Source organism: Neophocaena asiaeorientalis, unplaced genomic scaffold (genome assembly GCF_003031525.2).
Source record: "Neophocaena asiaeorientalis asiaeorientalis breed wild unplaced genomic scaffold, Neophocaena_asiaeorientalis_V1.1 scaffold134, whole genome shotgun sequence".
In the NCBI taxonomy this organism is placed as follows: Eukaryota; Metazoa; Chordata; class Mammalia; order Artiodactyla; family Phocoenidae; genus Neophocaena; species Neophocaena asiaeorientalis.
The window spans coordinates 11,198,644-11,211,039 of NW_020185339.1; the positions used below are offsets into that span (position 1 = coordinate 11,198,644).

At 35.0% G+C, this 12,396-nt stretch overlaps 1 protein-coding gene across 2 annotated transcripts in view; it reads right to left on the bottom strand.

Annotated features, from left to right (window-relative positions):
- The window catches only part of TBC1D15 (TBC1 domain family member 15), a 63,308-nt gene that overhangs the window by 1,854 nt on the left and 49,058 nt on the right, over nt 1-12,396 (bottom strand). For both annotated transcript variants that reach the window (XM_024736735.1, XM_024736734.1), the window contains 4 exons: nt 7,291-7,391; nt 3,375-3,474; nt 2,527-2,624; nt 391-507 (listed from right to left, as the gene is read on the bottom strand). In XM_024736735.1, coding sequence (XP_024592503.1) covers nt 391-507; nt 2,527-2,624; nt 3,375-3,474; nt 7,291-7,391 — 416 coding nt within the window. The remainder of the gene's footprint in view (nt 1-390; nt 508-2,526; nt 2,625-3,374; nt 3,475-7,290; nt 7,392-12,396) is intronic.

Below are 12,396 nucleotides of genomic sequence, written 5' to 3' on the forward strand. Positions count from 1 at the left end.
AACAGGAAATTTAATATATCTTTCATTAGATCATTTCAAGTTTTAAAGCTAAAGAATAGCTAATAAGCTTACAGAATATTAAATCCAGCAGTTGTCCCAAGTCTACTATCTCAAGTTATAAGCAAAAGAATTATTTTTTTAGAAAATTGAACTACATAAAAGAGCACTTGCTGAATTTCCTTTTCTTCCTAATTAGCTAGGAAAAATAACTGGCAATACGTACTTGCTGAACTGTCATTCTCAGAGAGTCAGTCCTAGTACTGACTGTCATTGATAAAACTTAAATTACTTGAGGGATTCAATAATGTTCCAAGGAAATGTATGTATATCAATACCACCAAAAAGAGGAAAGAGCCAAAATATTAAAATTTAAGTTAAAGTAACAACTACCTTAAGTATTTCATTAAAGCCATAATGCTTTTCCATTATTTGCTGCTTTTCTGATTCCAGAATAGCACAACAGAGAAGAAGATGGAAATTTTTACATGGTAGTTCAGTCCACATTACCTATAAAAAACAGAACACCTATTTAGTAAACTCTATCAATTCTAAAATATTTTCCTCACAGATACAATGCCGAACTCTGAATGACTTCTGTGCAAAGCACGAGTTGCCTTGATGGGGTAGTCCACTCTTTTTCTAGTTAAGAAATGAGGTGTGGGGAAGGAAAGTCTTACTTTTACCTACAAAGTAACTATTATATTAATAGTTAATATAATATTAACTATTATATGAATATGATGAGTTCCAAATGTGGCTCTTTAGGTAACTACAGTAACACTGAACCTAACCAGTATGATAAATGGTATTAACTAAGGAGCCACAGTCATGAGGTTAAAGTGTAAGGGCCAGAGGCATTTCCAGTATTTTTCTGAACCTTCAGTTTTTCACTTTTAAATCATCTTCAGTCTTGGTGGGGCGGGGGGCGGGGAGGGGTACAGGGGAGCTAAATCATGGGAATAAAGATTCAGTTATACACTGCATGGAATTAAAAACACCCAGAGGTAGCTCTACATTCTAAACATCATATTATATAACTCAGAATATCTCTGACAAAAACTGAATTGACCACCCAAAATTTATACCCAAATGTATAAAACATTTGATCAATAGCTGCACTTCTTCCTAAGTATAGCCAATGCCCTAAAACTTAAGTTCTTAATTTCCCCCTGGTTAATGTACCTAATAATATCTTTTTTAGAAAGATCAAAAGAGCCATGTAAACACTATTATTAAAGCATACCTGAAACGTTTTTACTTCTTTTACCAGAAGTAAATTAAGCAGAATAATTTTCAGACTAAATCCAATTCTTAAAAGTTTAATTACAATGCAATTAACCTCAAAAGTTTCATTAAAAGTTCCAATTTATTTGGTAAACACAGACTAAGGAATTATTACAGCTATGTTGATAATTTTTTAAAAAGAAGTTGAGATAACAATTTAATAAAATTGATTAACTTTAAAATATGATTCTGGGTCAAGAACATGTGCGTTTTCCTTCTAATTTCAAACAAAGAAAGTGATCCTCCATAAAGTGGTGATCCTTCAATCAGTGCATCACCTTCTCTAATGGCAGCACAGTCACCAGAAGTATAGGAATCAATTTCCAGGTGTAAAAGCCTCAGGGTGCCCACTGTATACAAGTCTATTTAATATCCAAACAGATTATTTCCCCCATTCTTTCCTTGGGAATATTTCTGTCATCTTTACTTTTATAAAGACAAGGCATCAAGCAGTCATTATACCAATATTCTATTTCAAAAGCACATCCATCTGTTAACTTAACAATTAATAAATGTATAAGAAGAAAATAATAATTTTCTGTTTTTCATCAAGAGTTGCCCTGGGTGCAAGAGGGAATAAAAGGATATAAACCAAAAACATGATCATGAATATCCTCTAGAGAGGGGAAGAGGGAAATGGGGCTTGGGGTGGTGATTAAAGATATGAGCTATATCTTTAAATACTTTTTGTTTTGGAAAGAAAGAGAAAAAACCAGAAGTGAATACGGCAAAATATTTACATATGTTAAATGTGGATAGTGGGATATTTGTTATATTATTCTTAGTATTCTGATGTAACTTAAAGTTCTTTAAAAAAGCAAAACACAAGTCAGTTCCCTCCCAATATTTCAGACTACAAATAAAGTACTATCTCAATTGACTGGCCTGCCAAAACTTCCTTAACTCTATTCAAATCTACACCCAAATGTGGCAGGGCCTCACATAAAGTCAAGCCTTCCAAGGAAAGAACACAGGCACAAGTGGTCCAGAGAACTAGTTCTGGGAAACTCACTGGACCCAATCGCACAAGGATTTGATTTACAGAAAAAAGCTCCAAAGACCACACATTCATTTCAAGATGGTTAATTTTTTTTTTTTTAAGGAGAGATCACAAATCATAAGAATTTTCAGAACGTAACTGCTTTAGAAATTTCAGTCAAGATATTATAATCCATTTACACTCTACAGATACAAAATGTTTCCATAAAAAATATTAATTTTTACAATAATTTAAGAACTTACCTCCCATAATCGAAGAATATCTAGAAAACTAAATTCCCTTTTAAATCTGATTAAAAGCCATCTGAAGCAAAAATAAAGGTATCCAGAGTCCTGGGATTCTACACAGAAAAAAATATATATATGGCTTACTCATGCTAATTATCTCAGAATACAGTGACCTATTTCAAACTCAAGTTTTTCTATTCATCTTAGGCTATTAAAAGTCCTATAAATTTAATTGCCTTCTACTAATTCAAGGAAACAATTTAAATTTGCAGGCTAACTTCTTTAAAAGAAAACCACCAAATAACAACAAATACAGTTGACCCTCCATATCTGCAGGTTCTGCATCCGTGGATTCAACCAATCATGAATGGAAAATTTTTGGAAAAAAAAAAATTTCCAGAAAGTTCCAAAAAGCAAAACTTGAATTTGCCTTGCCTAGCAACTATTTACATAGTCTTTACATTGTATTTACAACTATTCACACAGCAGTTATATTGTGTTAGGTACAATAAATAATCTAGAGATGATCTAAAGTCTACAGGAGGATGTGCATAAGTTATATGCAAATACTGCACCATTTTATGTAAGGGACTTGAGTATCCTCAGGTTTTGGTATAGGGGTGGCGGGTGGGTCCTGGAACCAATCCCCCACAAATAATGAGGGACAACTATAATTCACTTTATAAATAAACTGTTTTAAGGCAAAATTATACAAGGACTGTTTGGTCCCACACTTTTATTCCTCAGAGGAACCCAGGCAACACTGGTAGAGTATATACATCTTTAAAAGAGCTCTTTACATTTTTTCTCTGTTAGTATTACCTTACAATTTGCTGGGTATAGTTTTGTTTCATTAAACTTACCTAAGTAACTGCAAAATCCACTGTCCAACAATCGAAGTAAGGTACTTAGCTGAATTAGCTGGGTCTTCATGCCTTGCATTTGTTCTTCAAAATTTTGATGCTTTAAAAAAATAAATGTTATCACATAAGTTATATTTAATAAATATTTTACAGTACATAATCACCAATAACTATGCCATGAATATAATGACAAATGCTGGATTTATACCACACTAGTTATATTTTTAAAATCACAACTAATTAAAATGCTAAAGCAACATCAAAAAGGAGGAAAGAGAATCTTTGGTCTCAAACTAAGAATTATTTTTTCCCTCTATTCATTTTTTTTTTAGATAAAGAATAATGCAGAGACAGCAGGGGTAGACTGACTGATATATCAATACTTATTTCTTATGTCAAATAAGAGACTTGGTGAATGGAACACACATTGGAAAATAGACTTTTATCAAATCACTTCACTGTTAAATATTTCTTCAATTTAACATATGAAATAAAATTAATTTTAGCTTTAACATATCATGTTAAAGAATTAGCTAATTATTTCTTAGATTTGATGACATTAGGGAATCTATGAAGTCAAAACCATTTCATAACAACACTAACACAATCTATGCATTTTGCACTTTAAATTCCCCCGTAAGTGTAAAGGCTATATGATGTGTGATATTGCAACAGACTGCATACAGGAGCGGATATGCAAGTCAGCTGTGTTCTATTAAACTAAACTACTAAACTAAACATTAAAGAAAATGAAAAATGGAAAATAATCCCTCTTCTCAGTAAACTGTTTTGGAAAAGTTATTTTTCATTAAAAAAAATGTATGTATACCAAGATGTAGCAGTTTACTGTCATTTTTAGATGAATGAATAAATAAATATTTATAAATTTCCTAGCATTAATTTTTCATACGACAAACATCAATAGATATAACCCACATAAACAAAAGCTCTTGGAATCCTCAATAATATTTAAGAGTGTGAAGGGGTCCTGAGATCATAAAGTTTGAGAACTACTGTGGTTACACATGTTTTAAATAATCTTTGAAGTTTAACAGATTCCCTACCAACACTTCAGTCAAGATTTGGGGATGGGGAGTGCACCAAAATAAAGGCTTCTTAGATGATTCTGATCCCTTTAACCCTAGTGTTCTAACCCCTTTATGGTGAACTACTGCCCTAACCTTTGTGAAAAGCCTAAGAACAACATCCCCTCCTTCACACTTCTTTTTTCGTTCCTGAGACAATAATAGTGCTTTATTAGAAGTATCCATCTGATTAGAAACCATTCATTCCTGGTAAAAAAAAATTTGAAAATTAAGGGCTACTGATTCTCAATAAAATGGCTTCTCTTCAGTGATTTAAATAGTTTAATTAGTGAACGAAATAGTTTAACAGACTAACGCAAGCCTTTGAGATATAGTTTCTTCACATTTCCCACATGGAACTATAAGGGAAAGGCAGAATTAACTCTTTGATTAACAGCATAATTTTTGTTGTGACATGACCAAAGGCTAAAATTGGTTTGGAAGTACCAACATGGCATAGCCACTGCTACCCACTCTGCTATAAAAAGCAGCACTCCCAAAATGACAGAAGCCGACTTCAGAAAAGTAGCTACTCCTGGAGAAAGGGCAATGAGGTCAACAGTGGATATACAAAGGGCATCAAGTGTAACTGTAAATAAATATGTGTGTGCATACATATACATAGGAATGCACACATGCATGCATGCATACATATATGTATATGTACATGTATACAGGTGTGTGTGTGTATATATATGGATGGGGGTGAGAAGGAAGGGTGGGACAAAACTATATGGCAAAATGAATGGTGGCTATAAGAAAGTTCGTCAGATCATTCTGCAAATATTTCTATATTTCGAAAACAAAGTCTATGCCTAGGCCTACATTAGATGTGAGTAAATATCAACAAAAGTAAATCTACAGACACTGAATTCAGCTTCACTAAAGTAGTTAAAACTTATGTTAAATAAATCCATAAAACAAAAAGGAGTCAAACAGCAGCACAGATTCAAGGACACCAAAACAACAGCAATGCAATGAAAAATAATTGTGCGGATTATTTTGATTGTAACTTATTGCCCTTTCATTCAAATATTATGAAGCAAAAGATGTTAGCAGACAATATATTAAGAGATCTTTTTAGAATAAAGACTAGAAAAATCCCCAGATCATTCTCAATGGAAAAGGCAAACAGAGAACATTTACTGTGAAAGAGACAGAACAAAGAACTTGAACCTTCATACACAAAAATGACAAATAGACTGTGAAGTGGTACACTGCAGATGTTCAGAAAGTAGTCTTTACATTTGACACCTAAATACATGCACACATATGCATGTACATATGTATTTGGCACCACAAGCCAATATATTTGAACATGCCAATAGTAGCTCAGTTTTATGAAAACTATTACTATAAAACACTAAATGCCGTGTGTTTGTGCTAATTCTTGGAATACCTACTGTAAGTAGAGGTCTAAACTAAGCACTGGGGAAATATTCATGTGTTTATTCTACAAAAATCTGTTGAACAAAAACCTCATGTCAGGCATTAGGAAAATTCTGGAAGCATATCAGAGAACTAGTTAAACAAAGACATGACCCCTTTATCAAGGTGCATACTAGCTCTAGTGAAAAGAGGATAAACAACAAAAACACAAGGAAAGCAGACAACAGTTTCTACACAATTAGTTATCAGTTGTACAGACCTTTTAACAAATTCCTCAGGTTTCTAGAGCACCTGGGAGTAATTGGAACTAAGAAGGCAGGTAAAATCAATCAATCAAAAGGTAAGGAATACAAACTATGATATTACCATATTACTGCAATTAATAATCTTTCCAAATAATCCAAAAACATTAATTCATGGTATCTTATCAAGTATGGAAAAGAACTAGGAGAAGTGAGGATGAGTTGGAACCATGGATAAGAGACTTGAGGAAACAGATAAAATTGGAACAAATTAGAAGGGGAAACAAAAAACAGGCAAGCAAGAGAGGAAGAATAGAAGTAATCAAAAAATAGAACTAATCAAAAAATTTCACATCTGTATCCCAGACTCTCCACCACAGGGAAACATTTTATATGACTACATATTCAAATCTTTATTCCCTTGCAAGCAAGCCATTTCAATATCCAACCATCAAGGCCCAGCAACAAGTGTATTTATTTTATTTTGAAACAGTACAGTGACCTATGTAGTCAGGTCTTTGGATTTCATATGCTTTTATATGCTCTTAGCCCCTTTGCTTTTTTTTCCCCCTTTCTAATAGATTACTTGAGAAGACTGTTCTATTTTCCTGTTAATACTGTACTATTGTCCTAGAACTCTGTCTTCAAGATATATCAATGATAATAGATAAAATGTTCCTTATAATAATATGTATATATAGACACAGTTCAACTCTAATAATCGCATGCTTAGGAAAAAACTAAGAAGCTGTCAACGTTACAAATAGTTCAAACACATCTGGAGAAAAATCAGCCACTATAATGACAAAATACAAAATGTTCACAAAAGGTAAGGATATTACTTGGCATGACTAAGCTTTATCTCTGAAACAGATGATATGAAAGTTCAACTACTTCACAAGAACTGAAATCATCTATTTCATCAATATTCTATAATGACTCATGGTTCTTCTGCAGATCATAAGCATTTACCAATATTAAATCCTGATTATTCCTGTTCTATAGGCACTTACTATCTACTTTTTGTATTAAAAACAATACCAGTATTTCCAAGCCTCTTGAAAAGGCTATTTAAAAAAGAAACAAACAACATAGAGCAGTTTTTTTAAGTTCTACCATAATTGGCTAAATATAAACATCAATCTTATAAGATAATTATGCAACTAAAATTTTCAGAATTAGTTTGGAATGGAACCTTACCATTTGGTCCATGTAGGAGGCAAAGCACCAAAAGGCATCTACTTCATTTTCCATCACATATAAAAGAGGGGAAAGTAAGTCACTCATTCCTTGCACATATCCTAAAGAAGAACAGAAAAAACTAATCATATCTCTAAAAACCTAAGCTTTATGTATCCATCTGTGCATACCACCACCATTTCACTTAAAACTGCATCGTTTTTCTTGGTTTCAGAAACTGGTCGAGGGCTTCCCTGGTGGCGCAGTGGTTGGGAGTCCGCCTGCCGATGCAGGGGATGCGGGTTCCTGTCCCGGTCCGGAAAGATCCCACATGCTGCGGAGCGGCTGGGCCCGTGAGCCATGGCCGCTGAGCCTGTGCGTCAGATGTTTGTAAACAATGAGGAGGAAATCTAGCAATCAGGTGAGAAAGGTGAGTTGTTTTGTACTGAGACGTCAACAGATACATAACTGCTAGAATGTGTCTTAGTGTAGATATTATCAAGAGAGGGTAATATTATTAAAAAATAATGTGCAAAAGCATTATGATAAAGAAGAGGGGTGAAGGGAAACCCAGAGGAATATCAAATTTAATAAATATTTAAAAAAAAGAAAAGTCAAAGGGAAGAAAGCTGCAAGGCCAGAGTAGTCAACCACCACCAAACTACGATGAATAAGCCCAGTAAAATAAGAACTAAAAAGGGTCCAACTGCTTTATCAACCAGACACTGGTAATCTACCCAAAAGGAATCACAACAAAATCACCTCTTTTAAGTGGTTGTATTTATGTTCTCTTTCTTTTTTCCTTTTGCTGTTACTCTAGACCCAACCAATGCTAGCAAATTGGGCTTATTTAATCCAATCAATATTTTGTACCTAAAGCTACCATCTTAACCACCCTTCTCTTGTGCTCTTATAATTTCTCATCATGACACTAATTTGCAGCGCTAGATTAAAAGAAAAATTGGAAACTTAAAGAATCAGGCCCCTCACTTAAAAAACAAACAAAAAATCTTAGTTTTGCTTTTCACCTGACCATGTCAAACGTCTTATTTTTTAGTTCCATCTTATAAAATCCTCAATTTTCTTAATTGTTTTACAATTAGATTTCAGACTTAAGATACAGATTCTTGAATCCACAAAGGGACAAGAGCTCTTACTAAGCCTTTTCACATACATATCATTCAACTTTGGTAACTTTTGTACATTCATTAAAGTTACATAGAGATTTTTTTCCCCAGTGATAGCTTGGGAAGTCTGTGGAAAACATACAGCCTTTCATTCGCAGAACCAACACTTACATTCTTATCGTTCACCAATATCTGTGTGCAATGAAGCCATTTAAAACAGTATACATTTTTAAAAGCGAGGGGATACTTCTGCTTGCAGTTATACATAATTTTACATCACTCTTCCTATTCTGGAAGACAACTTTAAAAATGACCCCAGGAAGCATGTAAGCCAAAGTCTCTTGAGAAAACTCAGATTAAAAGTATAACAGAAAGAGACAGTTCACTTCAGGATCTCCTTACACATAAAAGTTAAGTTCTATCTGCTCTTAGCCTCTACCCTGTTGAAATGGAGCAGGACCCTACGGTCCTTGCCCCCCACATCCTCAACCTGCCTTTTGTCTGTGGAAAAACTTTAGCCAAAGAATAAGTTTAATCAGAGAAGTGAGAAAATGCTGAAACAAAGGAAAACAGTCAAAGGAGACCAAATAATAATAGTTCAGTCATTAAGCACAGTCAAGGATCTTTAGTTCCTTTTTAAGAGCTGTAGATAACATTCTGAGCCATATCCTGTGAGCTGTCTTAAAGAAACTGAAACCCCCAGCAGGTGGAAGAAGTTAACTACATGATGACCAGGCTGCAGCCATGAGCTGCCACAATTCTGAGAACTGGCCTCAAAGAAATGGAAACAAACCGACCCTAGAACTGAAGAGTAACTGTACCTAAAACAATCAAGATGATGCTGATCAGACCACCAATGACCAATTTCAAGATGACTGTCAGAGCTGACTGTGCTGTTTCTGCACGTAGCCCCCTCCCTCCGTCTATAACAGCTCTTGCCCACTGACTGTCAGTGGTGGGAGTCGGCCTCTGGACAGACATCTGCCCTTACCACCCCCCGACCCCCACACTGACAGTATCCAAAACAAAACAAACTTTCCTTTCCGCCAACTTGGCCTCTTTATTGGCTTTTGAGCAACGAGCAGCCGGACCCCACTTTCAGTTACAATACCATCTACTGCTACGCCTAATCCCTCCCAACCTCACTATGTCTACACTACACCCTGCGGAAAAGTATGTCTCTACACACGTTAGCACACACACAAAAAAACTTAGGTTCCCATGGCAGGTATCCAATTATTACAGTACCAAACAATGGAGTTACCAAGACATTTAGAGAAAAGTGCTAGAAAAAATGGCATACGACATGATATCTAAATGTAAGCATTTATACAAATTTATTACAGATGCTTTTTTTAAAATAATACATACGACATGATTAATTCTGTGTGTCAACTTGAGTGGGCCACAGGATGCCCAGATGTCTGGTTAATCATTATTTCTGGGAGTATCTGTGAACGTGTTTCTAGAAGAGATTAGCATTTGAATTGGTGAACTGATTAGAGCAGATGGCCCTCAGCAATGTGAGGAGGCATCACCCAATCCACTGAGGACCTGAATAGAATAAAAAGATGGAGGAAGACTGAATTTGCTCTCTGCTTGGCTGGTTGAGCTGAGATAGTGCTTTGCCCTCAGTGCTCCTGGCTCTCATGCCTTCAGACTCAGGACTAGCATCTACACCACTGGCTCTCCTGCTCTCAGGTCTTTAAACTACACCACCAGCTTTCTTGAGTCTCCACCTTATAGATGGCAGACTGTGGGACTTTTCAGTCTCCATAATCACATGAGCCAGTATCTTATAAGAAATCTTTTTTTTCTTTACTTCTTTCCCTAATACAACACTTTTAAGAAAGAACAAGTAGGTTAGAAGGAAGACTAGACTGTTATCATCAGAGCTTTCCTACATGGCAATGACACAGTGAAAGCAATGACAAATATAAAAGCTAAACCAATTAAAGCATGAAGGAAATTTATGTGAATTTCACAAAGTGGAAAAGAGTACCACTTTCCTGGGTCTGACCACATATAGCCTGTAACAGAAATATTTCAAAGCATGCTGTTCGAAAGGTTTACAAAGCACCTTTCCTCTGGGGGGGAAAAGTGCTTTATTATAAAGTTATAATGAATAAAAATTTCTAAGAAGCTAATTTAATCCTTTAAGTCTTCAGCTTTCATACGGGATCACTACCATAAAGTTTTAGTTAAAGCAAGCAGTCAAATTAATCTTCATATTCTTGTTGCTTTTAATCTATTTTATTTTATACATGATGTTCTTTGGGGTATGTCATGAGTTGTGGGTGTGGAATTAATGTACAAATTCCTTTTAATTAAAAAGATTAAAGCTGTTTAAATTAGCATTCAGTGATGCTCAAATTCTGCACTAGTGCTGACTGATGTACATCTTAATCAGCACTACTACAATTTCTGAAGTAGTTCCCCCAAATTATTTTCATAGCAAAGTTGTTTCAGTGTGGAGGTGTGAGAAATGAACTCCTTACCATCCTAGTGTACACATTCTTAAAGAGAAAAGAAAAATTTCATCTATATACAGGTGAACATTCCAGGTTAACTGAAGCTTATTCGGTTATTAGAGGATCAATTTTATTTTTTTAAATCTTAAGAGGTGGAAATCATTTTTTTTAATTAGACACTCTCCTGCCTTCTTACATACAGTATTTTGAGTATAATTTAACCTTTTACTGCTTATTCAGGATCAGATTATGAACATACACTGTAAAAAAAAAAAAAAGATACCTCCCATAGAAACAACTTAGATATAGTGTCTGCACTAACTAAAAATTACTCTTCCTTGAGTTCTTCTGTCTGCTTTTGTTAATTTTTATCTTCTTCCTCACTATTAATGAAACTATATTTAACACAAATACACCTACATCTCATCTATGGGCTAAGAAGCCAAACAACTCAATAGGAAAGAATCAACTATAAGAGTAAATTTACAGCCCGGATTACTTTGCTATGAGTAAAAAGCAAGAAATTTGGTCCAGTGCTTTATGAAAACTACCCTGGCTTCTCCCAAGGCCAGAGTTCTTAATAAAATGCCTGGGTATGTTTCAAATAACTTAAAGTATTTGACTGGAAAGAATGTGGGGTTAATATAGACAAACGGGAACAGCAATTTATCCAAATAGCTGGTCTGGGACCCAGTTCCTGAAAAAACTGAGCATTCAGGAACTCCTTCTGAGAATATGCATTAATTCCTATCTCAAAATTACCAACTTAGAGTACAGGGCAATGCCTCTCATTCCCTAGGACGACAGCCCTATTCCCCACAGTGGTTAACAGAAACTAAAATGGCAGTGGGTCAGGGTGCTGAATGTGTAGAGGTAAGAATGCCAGGCTGCAAGAAAGACCTGGGTCTCTACCCCCAGTCCAATATTTACTACTTGTACAACCCTGAGTCACAGTCTAAATCAATATAACTTTACTTATAAAGTGGGGATTATTTCCCCACTTCTTCAAAAGGCTTCTAATAGAATCAAAATTGAAATCAAAATTAAGTAATAACAGCATTCTGTAAACCTAAGAAGCAATCTACTAATATTTTCAACAATCCAATTTGAGGCTCACTATAGGTGTGATAGACAGGACTGGCTACATTTCACATTTTAAAGAGAAATCTGTGATATTCAACTACTGTCACCAGAGGCTGATGCCTCAAGATCCACAACAGAGTTTACATCTTCCCCTAACTTACATATAAGAATCCAAAAGGAATTCTTTTGGATCAAGTTCTCTTGTCCCTTAAAATATTGGTTCCTTAGGCTTTCTATCCCTTAGCATCGCTTCCCCATGCAATCCCCCCAACTCCCACCACCAACCCCAGTCTTTCCAACCCATTCTTGGTAGAAAACAGACTAACCAAGAAAAGAGAGTAAAGCTCCACACGCCCTAGATAATTATATGCACCATTTGTCTATAATATCAAATCAGCATTTTTCTTCACAAGGGATAAGCCTATCAAAAAAAGGTTCCCAAACTT